Below are 26,793 nucleotides of genomic sequence, written 5' to 3'. Positions count from 1 at the left end.
TAGGTGCGTTCGTCTAAAAGTACATTTTACTAATATACTGATGCTCCAATTTTTGTTTTTGTATCAATATTTACATGTTATGTATGTGTTTTCACATGGTTTTCACGTTTCTGTGAGAGTTTTGTAAATGGTCTTCAAAAGCGTTTGTCTCAAGGGACTTTTATTTTTCAGAAACATCAATTCCGCCTGGTCTTTAATGTCTGGTTTCTGTTTTCCCTCTGCTCAGTTGGCAAGATGGCGTCGGAACCGAACAAGACAGAAATTCTAACCATTTTTAAACGTTTGCGCTCTATACCTACAAACAAGGTAACACATGAGGTCTTATTAAAACCTACCTGTGACTGTTTTCATTATCGTTATAACTTATTCAGAGACATCCTTATGTGTGTTTCATGTGGGATTACGTGTCATTTGTTATTCGCTAAGCCGGTGCTGATGGGGCCTGAGTGCCGTCTAACACATATATGTTTACTATCAACATCACATCTCAAAAACAGACCAGTACTAGGCTATCAAACAATAATTACTTCGTATTAACGAGCTATTATGACTAAGTCAGCTGTCTTAAAAAGAAATCAGATGATCACAGGTTTACCTGCTCTATCTGTGATGTGAGAATGACGCAGTGGCGATGGAAAATTACTCATCCTGTTAAAATGTGCCTCAAAATCCACGGAGTTGTCAGTCTGTACTGTCCCATAGATGCATCAAACTCATTCATATGGTAAAATCTGTATATTGGGGCATGGAATCGTGAATTATTGTACGGTCAGATCTTTTAAGTTTACATAATGTTTGTTATTGACTTAAAATTGAACGTTTTGGTGAAGTTTTTGTACATTCCTGTTATATTCTCGATTTTCCGAATGTACACATTTATTACTGAGTTTTTATGAACATGTGGTTTGTGAACCATATGTTGGAACTCTTTGTCTTTAGGTCAGTTCAAACTTTTGTTTACAGAGGTTTATTTCTGAAACAGTTTTTTATGTAAATGATTTGTTTTGTGTCTAGGCCTGCTTTGACTGCTCCGCTAAGAACCCGAGCTGGGCCAGTATTACATATGGAGTATTTCTGTGCATTGACTGTTCTGGGATCCATCGCTCCTTGGGAGTACACTTGAGCTTTATCAGGTCGGTCTGACTCTCTATTGTCTTTCTCTTTAATTATATTATGCTGTCATGCAAAAGTCTGTTAAAGTTTTCAGTCATCTGTGGTGTTCCACAATGCCACATTCATTTGTTAATAAGGAGGCAAGAGTTGAGGTGTATTGTCTTTTCAGATCCACAGAGCTGGATAACAACTGGAGCTGGTTTCAGCTGAGATGTATGCAGGTTGGAGGAAATGCCAATGCGGTTAGTTCTTCATTTTCCTACCCTGTAATATGCATTGCATCAGTTCTTCCTTTAAAACTTAGCCTCTTAATTCAGCTATTTGCATGAGCCAATACTGTAGACTCAATATACTTTTCTTTGTGCACAGATGGGGTTTTTCCGCCAACATGGCTGTACCACTAATGACACCAATGCGAAGTATAACAGTCGTGCGGCTCAGATGTACAGAGAGAAGATTCGACAGCTTGCCAACGCTGCGCTCTCCAAGTATGGCACTGAGGTGTGTATACAAACCTCATTCTGTTCCAGTGTTATCACTGCCTAGAAAGTGAACTATGCTCCTTGGGTTTGTTGTCAGCATTCATTATTAATAGATGTTGTACTGTCATGCTGATTACATGCTCTAAAGGCAGGGGCTTCCATCCAGCTTAGCTTCAAGACCCAGATTTTACAGAGGACATTTTATGGCAAACCCATCACTATACTAAATGAAATCGTTCTTTAATAAAAGTAACAAAAAATGAAACAAAATATATATCGAAATGTATTTAAAAGAAACTTTATTGATATTACAACAGGCATGTTTTAATAAGTAGTCTGAATGTTTGGGTTCTAAATGCCAATAATTCACAGAACTGCACATATTGTGCATATCATCACAAACCATGTTTTATCTCTATTGCAAGTCATGACACCTTTATTTATACAGCGCTTTATACAATACACATCGTTTCAAAGCAGCTTTACAGTGATGAAAGGGAAATAGTGCATTTCAGCTGTTGTTCAGCAGAAGTCAGTTCAGTGTTGATTCTGTTCCGTTGTAAAGATCACCAATTATTAAATGAGTTTGTTTTATCTAAAGCAGTTCTGCAATATTCTAAAAATATATATATACATTTCTTTTTTTTACTTTTATATATTTTAATAGTTCTATGTTGCTGTTTAGTTATGTAAAGCAAAAAGAGATTTGGATTTCACTATATATATATATATATATATATATATATATATATATATATATATATATATATATATATATATATATATATATATATATGCATGCAGCTGTAGTGTTTGTTATATTGAATAAACTTTGAACTTGAGTCACTGAACAAACTCCACGTTCCAGCAGTGTTGGTTAGCTTTATCTTCCCAGACTCCCCTGACGTCTCCAGTGTGTCTGGAGAGCTGCATTCAGAACTTTTATTCTGCTTTCTGACCCCCTTTTTTCCCCTCATCGTTCAGCTGTGGATTGACAACTCTGGCTGTGCTCAGCCATCACCTGTAGAGAAGAGAGAGACTGACTTCTTCGATGAGCTCACACAGGTAGGACACACAGGCTGCATCTGAAATCACATACTCTCTTGAGTAGGTACTTATTTTTAATAAGGTCTTACTTTGCGACCACTAAAAAAGTATGTTCTATATAGTATAATGTGTAGTATGAATGTAATCCAGACGTACTACATTCGCTATGTTGTCATTATCACGTGACCTACCAGCGTCAGTTACGTCACTTCACTGCCATTCATAAATCCTCTCCCCGTGGCCTTATGGGATAGTAAAGTGTCCATCGTATGCAGTGCACACTTCCGAATATTGGCGGAAGTAGAAGGTCATACCTTCTTAAGGAACTTAAGAAGTTATGTCTTAAGGAACACTTTTATTTGTATTTATTTTTAAAAAGTTTTACTAAACTTTTAGCTGAACAGTGCGTCAGGAGGGACTAGTTTACCTAATGTTTTTTGTTTGTTTTTTGTGTGCCAGAAACGGGATTCCCTCAGTCTTGGAAACCTGAAAATATCATGGAATTTTGTTAATTATAATTGTGAGGGTCAAGAAAATAAATGAAACATTTTAATTTAAAGTTTTTCTGGTTCTCTAAAATATTGAATCAGTAATTGCATTTTGTGAGTGAAAAGATCTTTTAAATTCCTTATTCTGTTATTGGGAACGACTGAAAATGCTGTCAAAAGTTTCGCTCTATCTTTAATATTGTGCTCATGCAGATATGCCATTATTATGACTTGATATGTAATATTTAATAATTGTGTTTTCTTACCTGTAGCCTGCCAACAGTTGGGACATGGCGTCCCCATCCCTAACAGATCTGAATGGAGCTGTTACTGTTAGCCCTCAACTGGAGCAGAGCAGTCCTAAGAGTTCAGAGACTACCAGCACTTGTGAGTGTAGTGCATTACACACCATTAATACATCATTGTCATTACTTTTACATGTAAACATTTCTTGTCCATGTGATCCAGTGCCTGAAGAGGGTCCGAGCATTGAAGGACTGAGCACTAGTCCTAAAGCCACAATAGGTGAGTGTTTGCTGGTTTGTGTGTGTCTGTCTGTCTGTGTGTGTGTGTTAGTGCTCTGGCAGAATGTACATTATCATCAGAACATCCCCATGTGTCTATTTCTCCCTTCACCACCCAATTCCCCATTATTATTTTTGAAGTGTTTTTTTGAGATACTATCACCACACATTAATGAATCCTATAAGCAAGTCAAGCTCCAGGACCTGGTTGGGACCAGTATATCAACCTTTTTATGGACAACTGACAGCAAATAATGAAATGAAAAGCAAAAAAGTGCTATGGTACTAAAACACCATATTTTATAAACATTACAATGACAAACTCATGACTATGTATGTACTAAAATCATATCTATGTGTAATAGCAATCCAGTAAATGTAGTTCTTCGACATTTATTGCAAATGAATTCAGAGCCTGCTGTCCTGTCTGTTCTGTTAATGTAGAGATTGAGAACTCAATGAGATTGGCGTCTGAAGAGCGTCAAACTCCTGAAGGTGATTTGAATGATTTTGAAATGCCTATTGGCTGATCAGAAAGTAGCAGCATGGTTCTGCGCTTGACTGACACTTCATTTGAGTGTGTGTGCCGCTTTGGCTCCACCCCTTCCTCGCAAAGCTGCTCCTATTTAAAAATTGTCTTTACTGCTTATTCAAAAAAAAATTCTTACTGCTTCAAATCTATTCAGGGTGTCATCAGGGACAGTGTATATATTGCACTGACAATTGTTGGCTGGGATTTAATTAATTTAATTTAAAATTGAGATATTCAGTGCTATCAACATTATGAAACAAATGCTGTTGATCGAGCTTAAAGTATTCTTCAACCGTCTATTGTTGTAGCCTTACACTTGTTATTGTTGTCATTTATTTTTTGAACGTGGCCCTAATTCTGTTAATGCCCCTAATTAGGTCAAACAAAATTCAAGGATATATAGAAAAATATGGCTGCTCGCATACAGTACCTGCATGCTGTGATAATGAAAAAAATTGTCACATGCGCTGTAAATATACCTTAGTGGACACATAAAACCTGAAGTAAACTTTGGGCTTCACTTGCACCTTGAACATTGCTTGGAATTGATAATTTTAAAGGTAGGGTGGGCGATTTTCGGAGAGGCTTGCAATAGCGACCTAGCTTTGAAAGCATAAGATCCCAACCTCCTTTCAGAGCGTCTCCAAAGCCACGCCTCCTCCAAAGCCCACGAACGCATTCAGTAGGGAGCAAACAAAAGCCTCATGAGAGACTGCGTTAAACTACCTCATGTCTCAAAGCACATACCATTACAATAATAATGAACATATACACTGACCTGTACCACCTGACTGCTGCAGGTTCATTTCACCGTTGATGGTGTTGCCATTGAAACGCACGAACAACCTCGAGTATAACGTTACAGGTTTCCAACTCTTTCAAATTCCAGTAGTTCTATTGTGTACGCTGCATAAGCTCGTTGTTTTGGTTCAGGAGGAACTGTAAAAGACGACCGCTGTTTCGGTTGCGGTGCTCAGTGACTGACGTCTGTCTAACTCTGCATAGCATGAAGCACGCTGATGACATATGATGTCTGAGCGAACAGTGTGCGCAAGGGTATGTAAAAACATACGTTGACAGGCAGGTAGGACATCCTGTCGTAGCCCTCGGAACGAGATCTATGATTGGACCAACATTTTATGGTTCTACACCTTCCACAGATGATACATTTAGACCACTTAACTTAGTGATGGCTATCGGGATGTGAAGAGACTTTCACGCAGCATAACAAAAAATGTTTTTGAAGCAAATCACCTACCCTGCCTTAAGGAGTCAACTAGAAAAATTGGCAGAACTAACTTGCATGCTATAAAACTATTATTATTCACAAAGTATTTGTCAATTTGTATTCTTAAGGTGCGGCAAATTGTCACTGGAAAGTTTTTTGTCCAAAAAATGTTCCCAAATGTTTTAGCTGGCTGAAAACGACAGGCACTCTTCTGAAAACGCCTAGGCCTAGCTGCGGGCGATTGAGAGCATTTGTACACTTTGATGGCACAGCGTTTTTTCAGTTGAGACGCTTTGGTTGCGGTTATACGCAGTATCCGTGGAAGTGTTACTAGTGTCTGATTTCACAGATAGTTTGCTTCTGAATACATACTATGTATATTCTGAGACCAGCAATCTTAATTTCTCCTCCATTGTGCCGTTGTTGTGCTTGTTGATGTCATTGTAGATGCAGGATGTGACAATTGGTCAGTGTGGTATTTGTCCTGCCCCTCTTCCACTGTGATTGGACGGCTGGGTAAAAAGTGACAGTGATGAGTTCTGCATTTTACCCAAATTTGAAAATGTTTCAACTCTCAGCGACCAGTCAGCCTCATTGCCTCGTCACGCTGCTGCCATTTTAAATATGTGGCTCTCCCATTAAAACATTTCAAATATACACTGTCCTTAAGAAAAGATGCCTTGGTGGACACATTGCCTTAATTATTGATGCCACCTTTTAATCTTATTAATTCCTTGACACATTCCCAAATTATTATAATTTTTTGTTAATCTAATTTCTGCAATTTTCCACAAGTGAAGCCATGTGTAGCCAGTGTGTAAAGTCACTCACTGATACAAAAGGTGTAGGGTTTTCTGATCTCATAAAGAGCTCGCAGACACTTTCCATTCTGGACACAGAGCTTATGTTGTGGCATTTCTGATGTGTACTTCCGGTCTGGATTGATTTATGCCCTGGAATGAGATTAGAGCGACTTTTCATTGTTGATCAGGATGCAGTGGGTCTAAACTTCAAGACCAGTTTCAGCATTCGTCTTCCAGTTACCCCAATTTTCTATTTATTTTTGTAGCTCATTGCAAAATGAATACAGCATGAATGTTCACATGTACACTTTCAACACACTCTTGCTCTGATAATCTAATTGATTTGTGTGCAAGTGTGACCTCTTGCCTTTCCTCAGGCTTTGCCGGCATGATATTTCTCAGGTCATTATTGGCCGTGGCCTCTATCGCCATGCACTAATGATCCTTATCTAGAGAAGTTGTGTTCTCTGGAGTAATCTAGGAGGAAATGCTTGTTTACTTTTCTCTGACTATGCTTTCCGTTTTCAGAAATGAAATCCTCCATCATTGGAAAGAAGAAGCCAGCCACTGCAAAGAAAGGGGTAGGTGAACAATCAGTGCTCTCGGTCACTTCCTATTCAGGCAATTGTGTTTCCTGATCTTGCAGTGTTCAGTTTGTGGCAGTAGGTGTCAGACTTGTACAGGATCTAGAACTGTGGTTCTGCCTCAAGCTAAAGAAGAAAACTAATAATCAATGCAGACATGTGCAAGTAATGGCAGAATCTGAATGTTAAATCTTCTAAAAATAGTTAGACCAATGTAATGTTTGTCTTTACCCATTCAGTCAGTCAGACCATTTTTTTCTTCTTCTTTTTCCCCCTCAGTAAAGTGTTTTAAGCATTAAAAATCCATTAACATGTCCAGGTCATATTTCATCTTGAAATCAAATAGGATAATATATTTTACTTTTAAGTATTATCATTGAAGCATAATTGTGTAGTTGTCATTGAGACTTTTTTTTCTTTTTTTTAGCATTGTGGTACTCTAATATCAAAGGTCTCTATTTTTTGCGATGTTAATTTAGATAAAATCATAGTATTTATTGTACTGCTTTTATGCTGTTTTTTTTTTTAAGAGGATAAATATACTTAGTTGACATGCGATAGTCTTTTCTTCCCTATATTGTCTCACATATCAGAGTGAAACGGCTTCTCGAAGAAAAACAAATGTAGGGCAGGACTTGATTTTGTCCATCGGTAATTGATTGGATGGTTGTGGTTTTCTATTGAGCGATCTTGTGAGTGACAGGTTGTCCCGCCCTCGCGCCTATAAACATGTCATCAGAGATGATGTCACTGCAAGAAGGAGGGGAAGTTATTTTATTAAATATAATCGCCCAATAGAATATGATCGCCCAATAGAAAACCGTCTTTCGGATGAGACGTAAAACCGAGGTCCTGACTCTCTGTGGTCATTAAAAATCCCATGGCATTTCTCGTAAAGAGTAGGGGTGTAAGCCCCGGTGTCCTGGCCACATTCCACCCATTGGCCCTTAATCATGGCCTCCTAATAATCCCCTTACATTGAATTGGCTCTATCACTCTCTCTCCTCTCTCCACCTATAGCTGGTGTGTGGTGAGCGCACTGGCGCCGTTGTACTGTGGCTGCCGTCGCATCATCCAAGTGGATGCTGCACACTGGTGGTGGTTGAGGAGAGATCCCCTGATATGATTGTAAAGCGCTTTGGGTGTACAGTAGTACATATAAAAGCGCTATATAAATGCCTCATTCATTCATTCATTCATAATGAAGGCACGTGAAGTAATAAAAAACATGCATGGATAAATCATAATAAACACTGTAATATTCCATAAAATACGAATTTTCGGTTACACTTTATTTTAAGGTGTCATTGTTACCGTGTAATTATATATTTAAGTACTGAGTAATATTAAGTAACTACATGTACTTACTATAGGGTTAGGGTAGGATTGGGATTTGATTGAGGGTTAGTTGCATGTAATTATGCATCATTTACTGTTATTACTATGGTAAGTACATGTAACATAATGTAACAAGGACACAGTAAAATAAAGTGTTACCGAATTTTCTTTGTTTCTTTTTTTTGTCAAATGTAAACCATCTTCAGAAGTAAATACTGTCATTTAACCTCAGAGCTCATGGTTATCTTTGTAGGTGATCATTTAAAAAATGTCTTCCTTTTGGTTTTTAGCTTGGCGTTAAAAAGGGTCTTGGTGCCCAGAAGGTGAGCAGCAAGAGCTTCACTGAGGTGGAGAAACAAGCCCAGGTGGCAGAGAAGATGAGAGAGGAACAGGTCGCTGAAGCCAAGAAACAAGCTGAAGAGTCCATGTGAGTCTGATTCTAAATCTGTTGGACATGTTTGCAGATGCTGGAAAACTTTCTTTTCTTACATCATTCTTTAAAGGTAAATAATGTTGTTCACTAGTGGCTCCTAGTGGAATTACAGCCTTGCAAACACTCTTTCAAAGTGTCGCACCTTCCCCAACTCAAACATCATGTCCAGCTCTTACGGTGCTAGTGAAGTCATCTCTCAACCCTTTAAAAGTAGGCTACTTCCAAGAAAAGGTCAAACATTTTATGAATACCTTTAGCTGTGTTGCTATGTGTCATGAGTAAGCAACAGAGCCGGCTAAGTCTAGAGCGAACGTGAGTGTTTCGTCCAATGTGTCTGCACCGGGCAGCTTTTTGACACAACGCTCCACGACTGTTTGAGGCTGTACCGGACCCATCAGAGTATACAATATAAACTGGTACACATCGTGTCTTTCTGAATGTGTATGGTGGAGCTGTATAGTATTGAAGCGTTCATTGAACAATAAACAGGGTTAATAGAATGTATTTTAACATAAAATGGTACATACTTCACCTTTTAAAGATTTTGCCCTCTCTTTAAACTATTGAATTCTCATGCCTCTTCTAACAGTGCCTGATTGCTTTCCCGCTTATCTCACAGGGTGGCCTCGATGCGACTGGCCTACAAAGAGCTGGAGATTGACAGGAAGATAGAGGAGAAGAAACTGCAGAACCTAGAAGGGAAGAAGAAGCAACAGGCGGAGAGACTGGGCATGGGATTCGGGAACAGGAGGTAAAGACACAGCGGAAACCTCCATTAAACCACTGTCACGTTAATTACATCACTCCCCTCAAGCATCACCGTCTTCAGCAGATGAATAACCCAGAACAGAGTGATGCGTGTATGTTAGTTTTGTTAATGTGATGTTTTTCTGCAGTGCCGTGTCTCATTCCGTGATGTCCGAGATGCAAGTGATCGAGCAGGAGACCCCGGTGGGAGTCAAATCCTCCTCTCGCTCCAAGCTGGACATGTTTGATGAGCCTGGCTTTGCCTCGGGACCGCCAAAGTATGTTTGTGATGGACGCCATTTGTGTGTGTGTGTGTGTGTGTGTGTGTGTTTGTAATTGGTATCATTCATTGTGATCTCAGGTACAAGGACAACCCGTTCACATCAGGAGACAGCTTTGGGTCACGGTGGGACAATGATGGAGGATCATCATTCTCCTCCTGGGCTCTGGAGAAGGATGAACCTAAAGACAGTGAGGTCACCATCTCAAGCATCCAGCCAATCGGAGAAAGGTTGGTCTGTCTTAATAATGTCCTGATCCAGTAGTCAGTGATTTGATTTGTGGCCGCTTTCATGACTGGTGACACGATGCATGTCAGGTTGCCCAGCCGACGGAAGCATGAGGTGTCTGTGCCAGCTGCAGAGTCTAGCGAAGCACGAGAGAAGTTTGCTAATGCTAAAGCCATCTCATCGGACATGTTCTTCGGCCGCGAGAGCAACCCAGAGGTACCGTGAGCCCACTAGACCCACTTGAGTTAATTTTGACACTAACTGGACATCTTTGGTAAAACTTTGTTGTTTATTTACTGTAATCTAAGGATAATGTTATTGTGTGTTAAATTATATTGCACAATTTTATAGAGGTGTGGGAAAAAAAGCTAATCATATGTCAATCTTGATTCTATATTCCGATTTGCATCGATTCACAAATTTCAAAAATCGATTTTCTAAAGTGTTACACTTCTTTAACTTCGCAGTACTACTTAAAGTTACTTAAAATTATTGACGTTAATCACAAAAGCTGCGAACAAGGACTAAATGCGGTGCTCGTGCTGACGGACTCACAGCCGGGATGCCGCTTCTCACATGCATGCAATTTCGAATTTAGTTCTTTCACAGCTACACACACACAATTGTCAAAATGCACATCGTGTGGACTGTGGAGTACTCAATGTAAACAGTCTGTTATGTCCTACGCGAACGAAAACAAATGGGAGAAAATCGGATGTGTAACAGATCCGTGCATTCATTCTTAAAGGGACAGCAGCCTCATAAACTCATGCCATCCGTTTCATTAATGTTGATTAAAAAAAATCAACTTTTAATGTGAATCAAATTATATTTAATTCACACAGTGAAGACTATAGTGTGTTATTTTTAAAACTGCTAAACTGTCTACCGCAGTCAAATAAGAAAAGTAACACAAAACAGTAAACTACAATCAAATCTATGCACACATCGAATTGAAATTTGATTCAAAATCAAGAATCGATTTAAATCAAATCATGAGGTACTAAAAAAATGTGTCAATTATTTGTGTATTTAAAAATGTGTAATATATTTAACTCAAGAAAGAATATGGAGACTTCTTTCATTGTTTATATAAATATGTAATGTCTCTACTAGTATGAAGCAAAGACTCGTCTCGAGGGCATGTCTGGAAGTACCTCCATCAGCTCTGCTGACCTGTTTGGTGACGGCAGTGTGCGTTCCTCTGGTAAACACATCCCTCTCCAGCTCGCCATGTTGCCGTAGTATATTGCATAAGCGAGACTTTGACTTTGACTCAGTGTGTGTGTGTGCGTTGTCCCTGTAGGCTCATCAGGATTCGATAACGTGCTTCCCTCTGGTCCAGACATCGCCCAGTTCAAGCAAGGTGTGAAGACCGTGGCGGGCAAGATGGCAGTGCTGGCCAATGGGGTTATGAACACCATTCAGGTGAATGCACACATGTGCTTTATATTCCAGTCGTGACGATACCACGCCGATTCTGATTCAACACTTCTACGACAGCTGTATTAACTCTCTCCGATCACGTTTCAGGATCGCTACGGATCTTACTGAAAGGACTGCGTTCGACTGAAATGGAAGCTGCATCAAACAGGACACACCTCACTGCTGATTGGATCTAGTCTGTCTTTCCTACATGAACACACATCAGAGAGAGAGAGGGAGCGAGAGAGCAAGACGAAGACCTGGGAACTCCCACTCTCTCCCCAGACCACTGTAGACTCTTGCTGACAGTATTTTAATTTTTTTTGAAGACTCTTGTTTTATTTTCAGATAACAACAGAAACGCTTGACAGAGTGTAAAGTCTGTTTTCAGAGTCGCAGTGCTTTCTGTTTGAAATAACAGTCCTGTTTTCTATGCCATGTACTGGTCTTTGATTTCAAATAGTTTTGGATTTGAAAGTATTCTGTCTGGAATTAAATGTATAACTGAACTTATAGTGCTAATATGTTCTAATGGCTTTTCTTTTTTGTATTTTAACGCTCTCCGAAGACCTCAGTGCATTCAGTAAACAAGGAAAGGGAACCCCATATGGTATATTTATAAATTGAGCCCATTTCCTAAATACAATCTTTAAAATTGATGCATCATCATTATTTTACATGGTTAGTAACTATGAGAAAGTTTGAGTGATTTAAGTGATAAAATAACAGTAATATTGTGCAATATGTCCTCGCATGTCAAGGACGAGTTCTTGAGGTTTTCTTGTGGATGTGTGAGAGTGATACCTGGGAGTTTGAGTTTCAGGACAGATTATTGTAATCTGAACCATGTTTGTTTTGCATGCCAGCATAAGCCGTAGACACTGGTGCTGTACGAGTCAGATTTCCAGCATTCACTCGTCGTATTTACAGATAAACTGCTCAAGAAACCAAGCTGACTGAGGAGGTTTACAGTGACGTGATTTATTCAACAATTTAATACGACTCTCAGTTTAGATGATAAAATGACAGCTGACAAAATGGTTCTTTATTTAAAATTCACCCACTGAAGTGATGTCGTCTGTTTTCTAGTACATGCATTACAGCCTTTCTTTCCTATTCTTTTGGGTTTATGCCAGACTGGGAACTGGTGAATGGTATTTGTCTGCTAAATTTGCAAATAAAAGAACAACAATCCAACGACCGCCTGGAATAAAAGCTTTTTATTGTGGCCTGTTGAGAATTATGTGAATAAAGAATGAAATCCCCCACAACAGCTGTTTAAGACTTTGATTTAGTCAACACAATCATTTTATGACATAAGGATTACAGATAAAGCGCAAAACCAACAAGAGTGATATTAAAATAGTTCATTCAGACAGAGTACAAAGTAGAGAAGGTGTTAACCCTTTAATGGCCTGGCTAACGTTAACCCTATAAAAAGTCTACTGTATCATTTGATATGCAAATTTTTAAGGCATGATAAAAACGTTGCCCAAAAAATATGTACGCAATCTACGACTTGCCATCTGTCCTCCGATTGACAGTTTATACTTAGTATGATTGTAAAAGCGTACACCTTTAGGTTGTTACATGACGTGTCTTATTGCTGTGAAATTTTTACTGATTTTAAAGCAACCATAATATATTTTATATTGTAAGTAATATTTCAAGATGAACACTTACTGGACTGAAGCAACTTAGGTTTACTTGATTACACATAATCATTTTTAGAATCATGTTAAAATGTACCAAATATGACACAACAATATCTAGAAGAATGTTATTTTGTACATCCCAATCATCATTTGTTTGTCCCAACACAATAAAAACTACAGCGCTTTGATCATAAAAGCATTTACATATCATTTTTAGGAAATATAGAGTAACAACTGATATGCATTTCATGTAAGTAGTCTGTTTTACTGTTATAAAGATGTCATTGATTTACATTACAAGCTGTCAGATTTTCATCTTACTTTTTGGCCATATAAACAGCAGCAACTGCAGCAAATTGCATATTTTTGCTCAGTTTGGGCCTCTGAATAAAATTGGGTGTTTTTTTCCCCCTTTGAGTGTGGGCTTCATTTTCTCCTGTATCATATGAGCCATAAAACCAAAACAACATTTTTCTGCAAACTGCATGCAGTTTTGTTTTTTAACCACTAAAAAAGTGTACCTTTAAATAAAAAAAGACTATTATTTCGGGCTTTATAGGTTAAAGAAAACTCTGTATATGGGTCAGGGCTTTCATGTGCTCCCATTCAGCGGACACCTTTCATCCCGTTGTACAGGGGCAGGGTGACCTATGACCTCTCCTTTCATTCAGCCATGCAAGGCAAATGGGTCTGTATTATAAAACACAACTGTTCCTGGATCAGATTTAGTGTGATAGTGCTCCAGGTGCTGTGATGTTCCTGATTCCACAGGCCTTGATTCCAAAGTCTGTTCAGGAGTGCTAGAAGACCCTTTGATCACAGGTACAAAAACACACATAAATGTCACCTTCTGTTATTGCATCGATAGCGGGGGTTCTACGGCATCTACAAACAAACAAAAGATCAATGTAACCGTAAGTCTTATTTGCATAGCAGTTAAATTAAAAGAGGGCGATCAGAGAGCCGCATTAAATCCCTTTCTAGGCCCTCATTGTGTCCCTGGCTTCTCATCCATGTCAAAGCTTTGGATTTACTTAGTCACACAACCAAAGAATAACAGGTTTGAAAGCAGACTGGCTATATTCTGTAAATATATGAATGGAGCCGATTAGTGTAACAAACAAACAAAGAAAAAACCTGAATAATGGGGATTTATGGCTTAAAACAGTCTTCGGATTCGCAAATTCAATTCACAGCTTAGGGGATGGATGGATGGATGCCCTTTTATCCCAATCAACTTTGTCTTAGATGTTTGTCCCAAAATAAAAAAAGACATGTAGACATACAGTAAGAAAAAAACCAGCTATAAAATAGCCCATCATTTGGGCTTGGAAATGTTTGATTAGAAAGGTTTAAATTCATATTGTGGTCTCTAACTTTGTAGGCAAATTTGATCACAGTCCGAGATCTTTCTAGGATATTTTCCCCATTAGAAAGACCCGAGTCTCCATTTGAGTTTGATTTAGTCTTGTTGCTCTCTACGAGAAAGAAATTGAGACATTGAAGAGATCTCTGCGATTTTGCTTTCATACGGAAACACGTATTTTCCTGGAGGTCAAACAACTGCGCACAATATTCACCCCATACTCTGCGAAGTCTTATAAATGTGTCAATACTGTATAATCACACAATAAAGCTTTGCTCGTGTCACACAGTCAGATGGAAATGCAGTGGATGGATCAATACCACCAGCGATGATGATGCGGCTCAGTTGATCCAGGCGTACGAGTAGAAGTCGTTCTGCTCCCACAGGTCACACCTCTCTCTGGAGTAGTTCAGCACAAAAGAAATGTTCTTGTCCAACAGGGCGACGCTTGAGGGGAACTCCGGCCACTCCTCCGGCATCCTACCTGTGACGTTATGAAGAGGTTGGGAACGTTATGGGGAAGATTTGATCACATTATTCACACACACACACACACACACACACACACACACACACACACACACACACACACACACACACACACACACACACACACACACACACACACACACACACACACACACACACACACACACACACACACACACACACATCAAAAAAAAATTTGTCAGAGCACAACATCGACTGCCTCATTTCCACCAGCTTAGGTTTCAGATGTACTATTCATTAGTACTTCGCACCATTGTTGCTCTGGCCCTCTTGGAATTGCTCCATTTTTTTAAAATTATATTTTTGGCCTTTTTATGGCATTATTGGATAGGACAGTGTAGAGATCAGACAGAAAAGCACAGGGTGCAGAGAGAGGAACGGGATCGACAAAGGACTTCGAGCCGGGAATCGACCTTGGGTTGCTGCGCAATTTCTTTACTTTATTTAGTCAAAGTGTTTTAAGTTTCGAACCAAACCAGCCAGCTTTGTATTGAATAAACACTGATTTGAATCAAAGCAAAAATGATCAGGAAAAACCTGCTCTTGCACTTCCTCTGTAAACCTCAGGCTGCTGGAAGAGTTAGTGGATGATTGTTTTGGATATGGTTGTCACAGTGTTGTGTTATGTTCCCTGGTGTCCACTAGAGGTCCCCTTCCCCCACGGTGTCATTCTCGTTAGGAACTGCATTTCCCACAATCCTTGTCTGCACTCATCACTGTTCATTGTACCCAGCTGTTCCCCATCATGATTGTTAGTTCTGTGTGTATTTATACCCTGTCTGTTTTAGTGTTTGTTACGGAGTCCTTGTTTTTCATCACCCCACTTCTGAGTACTGCCTTCTTGCCCGTTTGTATTGTTCTTGTTTATTTTGGATTGCTACTTTGGTTTTGACCCCTGCCTGGACTGGTTACGAATTGGATTGCCCTAACAATAAATTCTTGCTGCAATTGGATCTCCCTGTTTCCCGTGTGTGGATCGTGACAATGGTTTTGATTAAACAACAAAAGAAAAAAAAACCGCTCACTGCTTTTGACTAAATAACTTTTGTAACTATAATAAGGATTAAAGGGTTAGTTCACCCAAAAATGAAAATTCTGTCAGTAATTACTCACCCTCATGTTGTTCCAACCCCGTAAGACTTTCGTTCATCTTCGGAACACAAATTAAGATATTTTTGATGAAATCTGAGAGCTGGATCACTCCTCCATAGGCTTCTAAGGGACTGAAACTTGCTGGCCCAGAAAAGTTATTAAAGAGATCGTTAATATAGTCCAAGTGACTCCAGTGGCTCAATCTTAAGTATATCAAGCGACGAGAATACTTTTTGTGAAAAAAAAAAAAAAAAAAAACGACTTTATTCCACTATTCATTTCCTTCTCTCTGGGCCTCGAGTTGGTTCACGTAGTGTTTTTGCGCAGCTCGTCTGTGTTACACGTCACCACGTAGGCTCACTATTGGCCGACGCTGGTCATGTGTGTAATGCCTGTCACGTACAACACTGACGCGCTGCGCAAAAACACTACGTGAACCAACTCGAGGCCCAGAGAGAATGAAATGAATAGTGGAATAAAGTCGTTATTTTTGTTTTTTTTGCGCACAAAAAGTATTCTCGTCGCTTGATATACTTAAGATTGAGCCACTGGAGTCACTTGGACTATATTAACGATCTCTTTAATAACTTTTCTGGGCCAGCAAGTTTCAGTCCCTTAGAAGCCTATGGAGAAGTGATCCAGCTGTCAGATTTCATCAAAAATATCTTGTGTTCCGAAGATGAACGAATGTCTTACGGGGTTGGAACAACATGAGGGTGAGTAATTACTGACAGAATTTTCATTTTTGGGTGAACTAACCCTTTAATATATATTTAATTTATACATGTGATTACTTTATTCGATTTCTGTACCTGAAAACAACTGTTAGACCTACCTGAAGAGCACTGTTTATTTCGTATGTATCTTTGTTCTGTTGTATTTAAGAATTGATGTTGGCTTGTTGAATCATAAATGGATCACATCCATGTTCAGTGAAGATGATTTGATGATGCATCAATAAACTAGCTAATATACCTTTTTGAACTTTGCTAATAAACAGTCATCTATTTTAATAATAAAAGTTACGTCGGTATCAGAATTTGCCAGAAGTTGTTTGTTAAAATTGGTATCAACCAAAAAAAAATCCTATGGGTGCATCCATAAATTTGTGCATCCATTACATTGTACCGACCTTTAAATAGTAGTGTACTGTATGTCTATATAAAATGGTTGAAGAATCAAGTAGGTTAGATTTACTATAGTGTTGTGCTATTATTATGGGAAATCTCACAATAAGCTTACCTTCTTTGGCAAAATGTACAAAATACTTGGTGATCATTTCCTGGAAGTTCATATCAGCTGGCGACAGGGTCCCTAGCACCATTTCAAGACCCCTGAAGAAGGCCAAGCTGTCTAGAAGATGAAAGGCAAAGCGACTGGGGAAGGGAAGCCAGCTGGAGGCGTTTGCCTGTTTTGATGGAGTGTAAGTCACCAGATAACGGTACACTGGGCTCTTTAAAGCGCCTGGAATACATATGACATCATTGAAAAGGTTTAGATTTAAACATCCGACTATGGGTCTGACTAAGGAGTTTATTTTGCAATTATGACTGTACGCTATATTGCTTATTACACTTATCATGAAATATTTATTGGAGCTCACAAATGATAAAATATTCAGAGTGCTGATAAAGCTCAATTCCCTTTAATTGTGAAATGAAAAATTGATTTGAACCTGCAGCTCTCTTAGCCAGGTCGTTCCTGGGGCATGTGGCCTTCATGTCCGACACCATGGTGGTGAAGAGTCTCTCTGGACAGCGGTCAGAGGTCGGACACGGTGCTGAACTATCATACAGCCTCAGCGCCTGATCGCTCAGGTTCTTTCCGAAAGGGCTCAGTTTGTCTGTGTGAAGGAATCAACAGAGACGTGGTGAGGAAAAACACATTCACTTATATAAAGACTCTCATTCATAATGTTCTTTTTGAAATGTCTCCTATGAGTGACTTACTTGTCACAATCCAGCGATAGTCCCCCCATGTCCATGTAGAGATGTTTTCATATGGAGGACTAGAGAATGATGTATAGAGTATGATATATTAGTGCTGTCAAATCGATTATTTGTGATGAATCGCAGCTAAGATAAAAGTTTGTGTTTACATAATGTGTGTGTATATATATTATTACATTTATATATATTGTATATATGTCTGTGTGTATATAGTGTATATATACACACAGACATATTTATACACATATGCAGTATACTGCATATTTGTGTGTAAATATATATAATTATTAATATATATATATATATATATATATATACACACATATATATTATGTAAACAAACTTTTATGTTAGATGCAATTACTCTCGATTAATCAATTTGACAGCACTAGAAAATATATGATATATGACGCCATGTTCACAATGTAATTTCCATGGTTGGGTAAAATATTCCCCACCGGTTTGAATCAGAATTTGACTAGGAATGAAAGGAAGAGAAATTTACTGAATTGCATTAGAGAAATTTAATTAGGCCAACATACATTTCACAACAAAACATTAATAATTACAAGATTTATTTGTATTATTTATGCTTATTTATTTCCTGTAGAATGTATGTAGAATATTAGGGGATGCATTGTATTGTATATACTGTATATGTATAAAGAAATATAGAAATCTTTTAATTGTGATTTGTAACTATTCATTACAATTCATTGTACAATTCCCGGAAACGTTATCATACACAACATGGAGAATTTTGTATTCTAGTGAAATAGTCAGTATTTCCAGCAACATTAGATTAGTTAGTTATAATTATTTTATTATTTTATTAGAATTATAAAAAAAAAATATATATATATATAAAAATAATAATAATAATAAAAAATATATATATACATATTCTTTTTTTTATACATATAGATTTTTTATAATTATTATAAAATAATTATAACTAAATAATCAATTAAATACAAATTTCTATAGGTGGCATTTCAAACAGTGATTATAAATATCATCTAATGTTGCTGGAAATACTCCAGTCGAAATACACCATGTTGTGTATGATAACGTTTATGAGAATAGTATAATGAATTGAAATGAATAGTTACAAATTAGATTTCTATATTTCTTTGAACCTCAATTCCAATTCATGAACTCAATCTGGGTTTAATTCTAAATGGCGCACATTCCTGACAGTATTTTCATTTTACAACTTATGACTGAAAATCAAACAAAGCCGGTTACCTAAAATCAGTCTCCTGTTCAGTTGTTCCAACCACAAATGGGACATCATTATAGGCTCCCAGTTTCTCCCAGGTCTCAAACGGAGGAGCTTTGAGAACATGGCCGTCAACCACTGCGACTGGACCAACAAATATACCTTTGACTGGAAGATCGACTAAGTCATCGGCTGCCCATGATGGGTACTTCTGCCACGGGATTGCCTGAGTCAGATACAAATCACTGACATTAATTCAACCACAGATCCATTTCTGATATATTACTACCATTTAGAAAAATTAAACCCCTTCCTCTGATGTTCATTGGGAATTCATTGAGCGTTCTGTGAGTTCTGGCAGGAAGTTGAGGTTTGATGATTTATTAAAGAGAGTTTACGGATGACGAAGCCAACAGGTTGAGGCTGTTGTTAGTCAGCCATGACTCTGCTGTGGAAGGTTACAAGCTCGGCCATGAATTTCTCACCTGAAGGACTTGAGTGATGTGTAGTCCTCTCAGGCAGATGGCGTCCTTGCAGCCAGTTCTCCTCAGGAATTCCAAGTTGTCTTTTTCTGCTGACTCCAGGGAAGCATTATACACATACGAGCCGCTCATGTCAATCGCACGATGAAAGAGTCCTTTGGCTAGTGGAGACATCATCAAAGTCCAAACCGAAGTTCCTCCTCATGATCAAACAGTGAGAGAGATACTTATTATACATCTATAAAGCTAAACCCAAGTAAAAAGAGTATTTTTCAATGACTACCATAGTAGGGGAAAAAATACTATGGAAGTCAATGGGGCCTGAGATCTGCTTGGTTACAAACATTCTTCCAAATATCTTTCTTTGTGTTCAGCAGAACAAAGACATTTATACAGGTTTGGAACAATTTGAGGGTGAGTAAATGATGACAGAATTTTCATTTTTGGGTGAACTATCCCTTTAATCTACGTCTGGAATCATGCGGCCTGGTCCTTACGGATCACAGATCAACTATGATCCCTATACTTGACAACGCACATCCTTCGGGTCGACTAACGCGGATGCGCACATCGCAATATCAATGCTAAAACTATACATTATGCAACCCTAACTCGTATCGTGATTTTGGTCAAATCACCGACCCATTTCAACTTAAAGGGATACTCCACTTTAAAATGAAAATTGTGTCATCATATACTCACCCTCATGTTGTTTCAAACCTGTATGAATTTCTTTCTTCTGCTGAACAGAAAGGAAGATATTTAGAAGAACGTCAGTAACCAGACAGTTTCTGGTCTCATTGACTTCCATAGTATATATTTTTCCTACTATGGAAGTCAATGGTACCAGAAACTGTCTGGTTACTGACGTTCTTCTAAATATCTTCCTTTCTGTTCAGCAGAAGAAAGAAATTCATACAGGTTTGAAACAACATGAGGGTGAGTATATGATGACACAATTTTCATTTTAAAGTGGAGTATCCCTTTAAGATATAATGAAATACATTTAACATAGTAGTTTTTAACACATTTACAGAAATTGATTTTAAAGGGGTGGTTGATAATGATCTCACTTTTCTAACTTTAGTTAGTGTGTAATTTTGTTGTTTGAGCATAAACAACATCTGCAAAGTTACAATTCTCAAAGCTCAAAGCAAAGGGAGATATTTGCTTTTAAAGAAATCACTTTTTAAGGACTACAACATACGGCTGGTAGAGACTACACGACATTCCTCCTGGGTTAGTGGCATCACCAACCCTACAATTTACATAAACCCCGCCCCCAGAACACGATTTATAGATTATCAAAATAGAATATGCTAATCAATGACTAGAAGTTAACTACACATAAGCTACAAAAATTCATCAACTAACCATTCAGAAACGTCCTTTTGCATTCTACATGTTGTCAGTTCTTCTCGAGTCTCTCCATCATTGTCTGACTCCGGTTTGAACATAAAAGGCTAAAAGTTTTTGAAATTTTCAGTGCATGTCTGTGTGAGGTAAAGGGACACAAGCTGTTGAAGCTCCGCCCCCCAGCTCATTTGCATATAAAGGAACAGACACAAACCCTTTGACAAATTGACAACTTTAACATGCTATATAAAAATATCTGTAGGGTAGTTTGAGCTAAAACTTCACATACACACTCTGGGGACATCAGAGACTTATTTTACATCTTGTGAAAAGGACATTACACCACCCCTTTAAGGTTTAATTATTTTTGGTTGGGATTGAGTTTAGATCATGATTACTGGCTTTAGGCTATTCTATTGACAGCACATTTAACATTTAGAAACAAATACAAATTTAGATGTCATTTTAAAGGTTTACACATGAATAAACCTTTGGGTCAGTGTAAAAAAAAAAAAAAAAAGTACTGTTAACTTATTAGAAAGTAAAAATATATTTTATAAATATTTTTTAAAGTAAAAATATAAAAGCTTAAAGACAAAACAAATAAGTATTATAATACATGAAATATGTTACAAACTTATTTAATTTTAGAAACATGTTGTCCTTATAATAACACATTCTCAAAAAGTAAAGGGAACAGGATTATGCACTGACAATCAGATATTTTAAGTGTCCAAATACTTTTAGGGGTCATTCATTGTATGTTGTACCTGAGCTTTGACCAAATATGGTAACTCTCCCTGCATCCCCACCGAAGTTATGGATATTCTGCTGGACCCACTGAAGTGCTTGGATCTGGTCCATGAAGCCATAATTCCCTTTGACAGCAGACAGAAAAAAAACTGCTTGATGACATTTGATGAATTTCAATATGCTGTAGTGACAAGCAGAGAGCTGATAGAGTCCATAAGGGAATGGATTTTAAAAAACAACTTATAAATCTTTAAAGACAGACCTACTGTGAGATCTGAGGTTGTTAATCGATGGTATATGCTTTTGTTGATGCCATCAGCCTGCAAAGTTATTTCAACTTATTTTTTTTAAATAATCATGTTCAAAAGTTGAATTTGTGATGAAAAAACCCAGGATAACCTTGTATGTGGCTTGAGTCAAGCGTCCTTCACAAAGACAGATGTGCCTGATTCTGATGTTTCAGCTTTGCTCAACACCTGGTCCTCTCATGGTTAGACAGAGACCTGGAGAAGCCTACAACCCACAGTCTCTCGTTCCCTCTGTGGAGGATTTGGTGGAGGATTGGTGATGATCTGGGGGTTCTTCAGGAAGGCTGTAATCGGACAGATCCGTCTTTTTGAAGGACGCATGACTCAAGTCACGTACAGTACAAGGTTAACCTGGAAGAAAAATAGCTTTCTTCTGCTCTGTCAATGTTCCCCAATTACAAAGATTGGGTTTTCTCGCAGGACAATGCTCTATGCCACACAAAGGTCAAGACCCTGTCATGGCTAGCCCAATCTCCAGACTTGAACCCCATTGAAAACCTCTGGAATGTGATCAAGAGGAAGGACACAAGGTCACAAGCACATCAGACAAAGCCGAGCTGCTTGAATCTTAGTGCCAGGAGTGGCATAAAGTCACCCAACATCAATGTGAAAGACTGGTAGAGAACATGCCAAGACGCATGAAAACTGTGATTGTAAATCTGGGGTTTTCCACAACACATTGATTTCTAAACATGTTTAAAAATGAGCATAAACTATTCAAGGTCTAAAAACATGGAATGTGTTTTGACTTGAAATTTGGAAGATATGTTGTCAGTAGTTTATTTAATAAAAGTGTCCGAGATGGGCAGCAGTCATAAGTGACCTGGACAGGGACTGGGTAAGGAGGACAGGGACTCCTTACCTGAGGAGTTGGTGGGAGAGCCTTCTCTGAGCACCTCCAGGGCCATGAAGCCGAAAGCATTGAGCCTGTAATTCAGACTGACGTACACCATCTGCGTGCGGGCCGCCAGCTCTTCAGTGGGGGAGTAGCCTCTCTCCTGGCCGCTCAGCATGTGGAGATACCCTCCGTGGATCCACACCATGACGGGCAGGGGTTTTGCGGGCTCTAGACTCGGAGTCCACACGCTGAGATGCAGACAGTCCTCCTGTCCCATGACCTGCCCATTTTTTCGGAGGGGTTGCACCTGCGCGCAGATGCTGCGAAATCGAGTAGCATCGTACATGCCATGCCAACACTTTCCCGCCTCCACTAGATCCGCCGGAGGTTGCCAACGACGTTCACCCACTGGTGGTACAGCATACGGGATGCCCTTGAAAGAGTACGCTCCGCCTTCCCAGCGCCCGCGTAGCCAACCGCAGTCCGTCTTCACCTCTGCCACCCCTGGAGGAGGAGTCTTCGCCACATAAGCCAGGTATCCCGCGAGAGAGAGGAGACTGACCACTGCACAGCCGATGAGGAACATGCATCTGCGTGACACTGCCCGGAATGGACTGACGTAGTGGCGACGGACGTACCTTACCTGTTCCTCCTCTTCGTCCTGCACTAGATAACGATACTCTGTCCCCTCAGGGACCTCATACACATCCTCACTCATTTTATATACTCTGTGAGAGAGAGAGAGAGAGAGAGAGCGAGAGAGAGAGAATACAAGTGAAAGTCAATACCTTTTTTATCCAGAAAGACTGTGTACTGTAAAAAACATGCAAATATTTTCTGTGAAGCTTGTATTTATAAAGCATTCTGAAGGTTTTCCTAATGCCATATAAAACACATTGCAATCCATTATACATTTTAACTGTACAGTACATTATTATTGTGTATGACCTTTGACTTTGACTTTACTTATGTTCATGACTGCACCTGTGGAGAATTGGTCTGTGATGTAACCTAACACACAGTAACACATGAAATATAATGATGATTGTTTGTTTTAATGCACTATACTCAAAATTATGCAATAAGTATAGTTACGTTAGTGTGCATATAGACGTAGTTTATATTATAATAACCTAGTATTCTGAATAGATATGTAACGTATCATAATGTGTTATGCCTATGGTAACCATATCTATAAAGCATTATAATGCCTTAGTGTTCACAGTAATGCTTATAATCAGGGCTTGACATTAACACCCGCCAACCCGCCAAATGCGGGTAGATTTTGCTCGTGGCGGGTAACATAGTCACTCCAACTAGCCACTGTGGCGGGTTGAATAATTGTAGTCTTTTCAAAAGGCATCTGAAATAAGTGTGACACTACAACTCCCATAGGGCTGTCAACGAATATTCTAAATTCGAATATATATTCGAATAGTTTTAAAAAACAGAATTTCGAAGGTGAAAATGTATATTCGAATGTGGAAAAACGCCCGCGGTTGCAGAGGCGCGGCTGTCTGCTTTGCGAGTGGGCGCGCTGCCTGAGGGGTCAGGGACAGGTAACAGGAAGAAGCGTTAACGTTAAACAGAAACATTACTAAAGTGTAGGCTACTGTAATGACTGAATAGATATTGCATGAATAAGGTAGGTTAGATACAGCAGTTTCATGCACTGCAGGCTTCCACTGGTTTGATTATTTACCGTTTCATGTCAAGGAAAAGTTCCATGTTTACCACAGCACAGCTCGCTCGGAGCGTTCAATGTCGGTTCTATATAGGCTAAAAACTTCAATTATTGTTAATAATATTTGTTTCAATCACTGAATGAAGCCTGCTATATAAGAGTCGCGACCTTAAATTGCTTGCACAAAACTCTTGATCAGCACTCAACATTTGCTTATTGTTGTTGTTCATTTAAACCGTTATGCACAGAGAGCGTGACGCCTCATTCGCGCCGCAAGACCTCTAGACGTGCGTAAACGCGTCTTTACACTCGCGCCAGACGCTCTATTCGCGTTTGGTGTGAACGCAGCATGAGGGTGAGGGTGAGAGAGAGAAAGAGTGCCTGCGAGTGAGTGAGCGAGAGTGAGGTCTGCGGTCTTGGCCATTAGTTGATTTACTTGTTTTTGTGTAGGTAATACGTTGTCAAATGTGTTTAAACTTAAATAAACTACCTATACAAGTAGTTATGTCTCTTTGTATTAATTTGCCCTGTTATTAACGTTTTTTTTTAGAGAGAATATTCGAACGTATTTTTTGAGCAATTTTGACAGCCCTAATGAGTATTACATGCACACAGTGTATGCCGGTGGAGCTATGTGGCGATATGTAATATAATACATGGTTTTATTTAAAAAAAGGAGCTTTACACACAACCTTATCAGAGCTAATGATAATGACCTGTTTTGTGTAGTCTTGATTTGGGTGTGTACAGTGGTTTTACATTTAAAAGGGTTGTAAATCTAGTTCAAGTAAATTTTAGCACGCCATAGTCGACTTTTAAAAGGTAATTTCACAAAAACAAAAATGTGGCTAGTAAAAATGCTGTGTGGCTAGTAACTTTGGAAAACCGAGCAAAAAAGTTAATGTCAAGCCCTGCTTATAATGCTTCACAGTGTGCATCTGTGTGGTTTGTGTTGGTTTATTCTCAGCATGAAGTGTGTGCTGTCGTGACAGACGCAGGATGAGGCGAATAATCAGCGGAAACCACCAAATGACCCACCATGAAGTTTCCCATTTTATGCTGACTTATTATCCATGAGGTGAAAGTTAAAATATTACACCACAAATAAACGTTTTCCACTAACTTACATGACGCTAAAGAAAAACATGCATAAACATGTTTAAACTGCTCTGTGAGTGAGTGGAAAAACTGGTTTCAACCGCAGTTTAGATTACACGAGGAACTTTTTCCTGCACAGCAAACAATAAAGTGTACTAAACATAAAAATATAACAAAAACAAAAACAAATCTAAAAATGAAAATGTTACCTGAAAATGTTGCCCTGCTAACGTCGATACAAAGTTAGGCTACTTGAAACGGCGCAACTACGACACAAGCACTCAAGAGACATTTTCATATTGATTTACTAAACCATAATAGCTTTTTCCTGTTTAATAGCCTGTGTTTAATGTAAAAAGCAAAAAAGGTCACAAAATGACGCATGTACTTACTATGACATTAGAGCTCGCGCACGCACTCACTGAAGCCAGGCACAGGCTATCAGACAAAACAACCCTGTACTGGACGTCTCCTGCTCCGCCCATAACTACAGTTTTACATGGCTGCTTTCCCAAACCTACAGTAGAGAGAGATTTGAACATGTTTGCCTTTTTTTTTCTTTCTTAGAATAAAGCTGTATTAAAAAGAACAAGGGAGAAAATGAGAGGAATGGGAGTTGCATGCCAACTCAAATTAAAATTAATATATTTTCATAAAATATTGCATATATATAGTGTATTATATTGTTGTTTTATAAAAGCAACTATATGAATTAAGTGTTTTAATAAAGCTGCTGAAAATTCGAACACACAGACTCTGCATAGATAGATAGATAGATAGACACACACACACACACACACACACACACACACACACACACACACACACACACACACACACACCCTATATGCTTCTTTCCGCTTTATTTTTATTGACTCTTTGAAACAATTTGGAGTTACAGTTTTGGAATTACTTTATGGATTGTTGTGGAATTACTTTATGGACTAATTAAAGATACATTAAGTGTATTTCCTGACTGAGCTCTCATTTCTGCAACTGGGTTCTTCAGCCCTCACAGCTTTTATCAATGGACTCGGTTCTAACAAACAAACAAACAAACAAACAAACAAACAAACAAACAAACAGATTTAAGTCTTTAAATGCAAATGAGCTGCTGCTCCCCTCACCGGTTTTCAGAAGAGGGCGGAGCCTGTACAGCTCCTGCCTCCAATACTTGCAAAAACTAAAACATCTGTTTGGGTTTGATTATCATCTCTGTTGAGGTCA

General features: G+C 38.7%; 2 protein-coding genes across 5 annotated transcripts; one reads left to right on the top strand and one right to left on the bottom strand.

Annotated features, from left to right (window-relative positions):
• Positions 1 to 193: 193 nt before the first annotated feature.
• arfgap2 (ADP-ribosylation factor GTPase activating protein 2) lies at positions 194 to 12,524 on the top strand. Of its 2 annotated transcripts, XM_082182217.1 has the most exons (17): positions 194 to 306; positions 1,015 to 1,133; positions 1,283 to 1,355; positions 1,483 to 1,614; positions 2,580 to 2,660; positions 3,403 to 3,517; positions 3,599 to 3,655; positions 4,099 to 4,149; positions 6,746 to 6,798; positions 8,430 to 8,566; positions 9,192 to 9,323; positions 9,469 to 9,597; positions 9,681 to 9,830; positions 9,918 to 10,044; positions 10,945 to 11,035; positions 11,135 to 11,256; positions 11,362 to 12,524. In XM_082182217.1, exons 1-17 carry the CDS (start codon positions 235 to 237, stop codon positions 11,380 to 11,382), a joined length of 1,662 nt encoding a protein of 553 aa, XP_082038343.1. In that variant the 5' UTR covers positions 194 to 234; the 3' UTR covers positions 11,383 to 12,524. The 2 variants fall into 2 exon arrangements, with proteins under 2 accessions (XP_082038343.1, XP_082038344.1); XM_082182218.1 differs by lacking the exon at positions 4,099 to 4,149.
• LOC309507793 (para-nitrobenzyl esterase) lies at positions 12,459 to 26,079 on the bottom strand. Of its 3 annotated transcripts, XM_082182210.1 has the most exons (10): positions 25,959 to 26,079; positions 22,809 to 23,512; positions 21,656 to 21,763; positions 19,533 to 19,729; positions 19,074 to 19,273; positions 17,826 to 17,884; positions 17,552 to 17,719; positions 17,119 to 17,340; positions 14,595 to 14,758; positions 12,459 to 13,793 (listed from the first exon to the last, which is right to left on the bottom strand). In XM_082182210.1, the coding sequence occupies exons 2-9, from the start codon at positions 23,500 to 23,502 to the stop codon at positions 14,616 to 14,618; spliced, it is 1,791 nt and encodes a 596-aa protein (XP_082038336.1). In that variant the 5' UTR covers positions 23,503 to 23,512; positions 25,959 to 26,079; the 3' UTR covers positions 12,459 to 13,793; positions 14,595 to 14,615. The 3 variants fall into 3 exon arrangements, with proteins under 3 accessions (XP_082038336.1, XP_082038334.1, XP_082038335.1); XM_082182208.1 differs by having other exon boundaries at positions 12,459 to 14,758; XM_082182209.1 differs by lacking the exon at positions 25,959 to 26,079 and adding an exon at positions 25,776 to 25,943 and having other exon boundaries at positions 12,459 to 14,758.
• Positions 26,080 to 26,793: the final 714 nt, after the last annotated feature.

The sequence above is a fragment of the Leuciscus leuciscus genome (genome assembly GCF_965113295.1).
Source record: "Leuciscus leuciscus genome assembly, chromosome: 10".
Taxonomy (NCBI): Eukaryota; Metazoa; Chordata; class Actinopteri; order Cypriniformes; family Leuciscidae; genus Leuciscus; species Leuciscus leuciscus.
The sequence above is the reverse complement of the archived record's forward strand: the minus strand, read 5'-3'. Positions and strand labels throughout refer to the sequence as shown.

Excerpts from the sequence above, each read along its gene's own strand:
- arfgap2 (XM_082182217.1), top strand. The coding sequence starts at position 235 with ATGGCGTCGGAACCGAACAAGACAGAAATTCTAACCATTTTTAAACGT. Across the intron at positions 1,356-1,482 it reads TTGGAGGAAATGCCAATGCG|ATGGGGTTTTTCCGCCAACA; the intron begins GTTAGTTCTTCA and ends CTTTGTGCACAG. Across the intron at positions 3,518-3,598 it reads TTCAGAGACTACCAGCACTT|TGCCTGAAGAGGGTCCGAGC; the intron begins GTGAGTGTAGTG and ends CATGTGATCCAG.
- LOC309507793 (XM_082182208.1), bottom strand. The coding sequence starts at position 23,502 with ATGAGTGAGGATGTGTATGAGGTCCCTGAGGGGACAGAGTATCGTTAT. Across the intron at positions 17,720-17,825 it reads CTATCGCTGGATTGTGACAA|ACAAACTGAGCCCTTTCGGA; the intron begins GTAAGTCACTCA and ends TCCTTCACACAG. Across the intron at positions 14,759-17,118 it reads TGTACATTTTGCCAAAGAAG|GTAGGATGCCGGAGGAGTGG; the intron begins GTAAGCTTATTG and ends ATAACGTCACAG.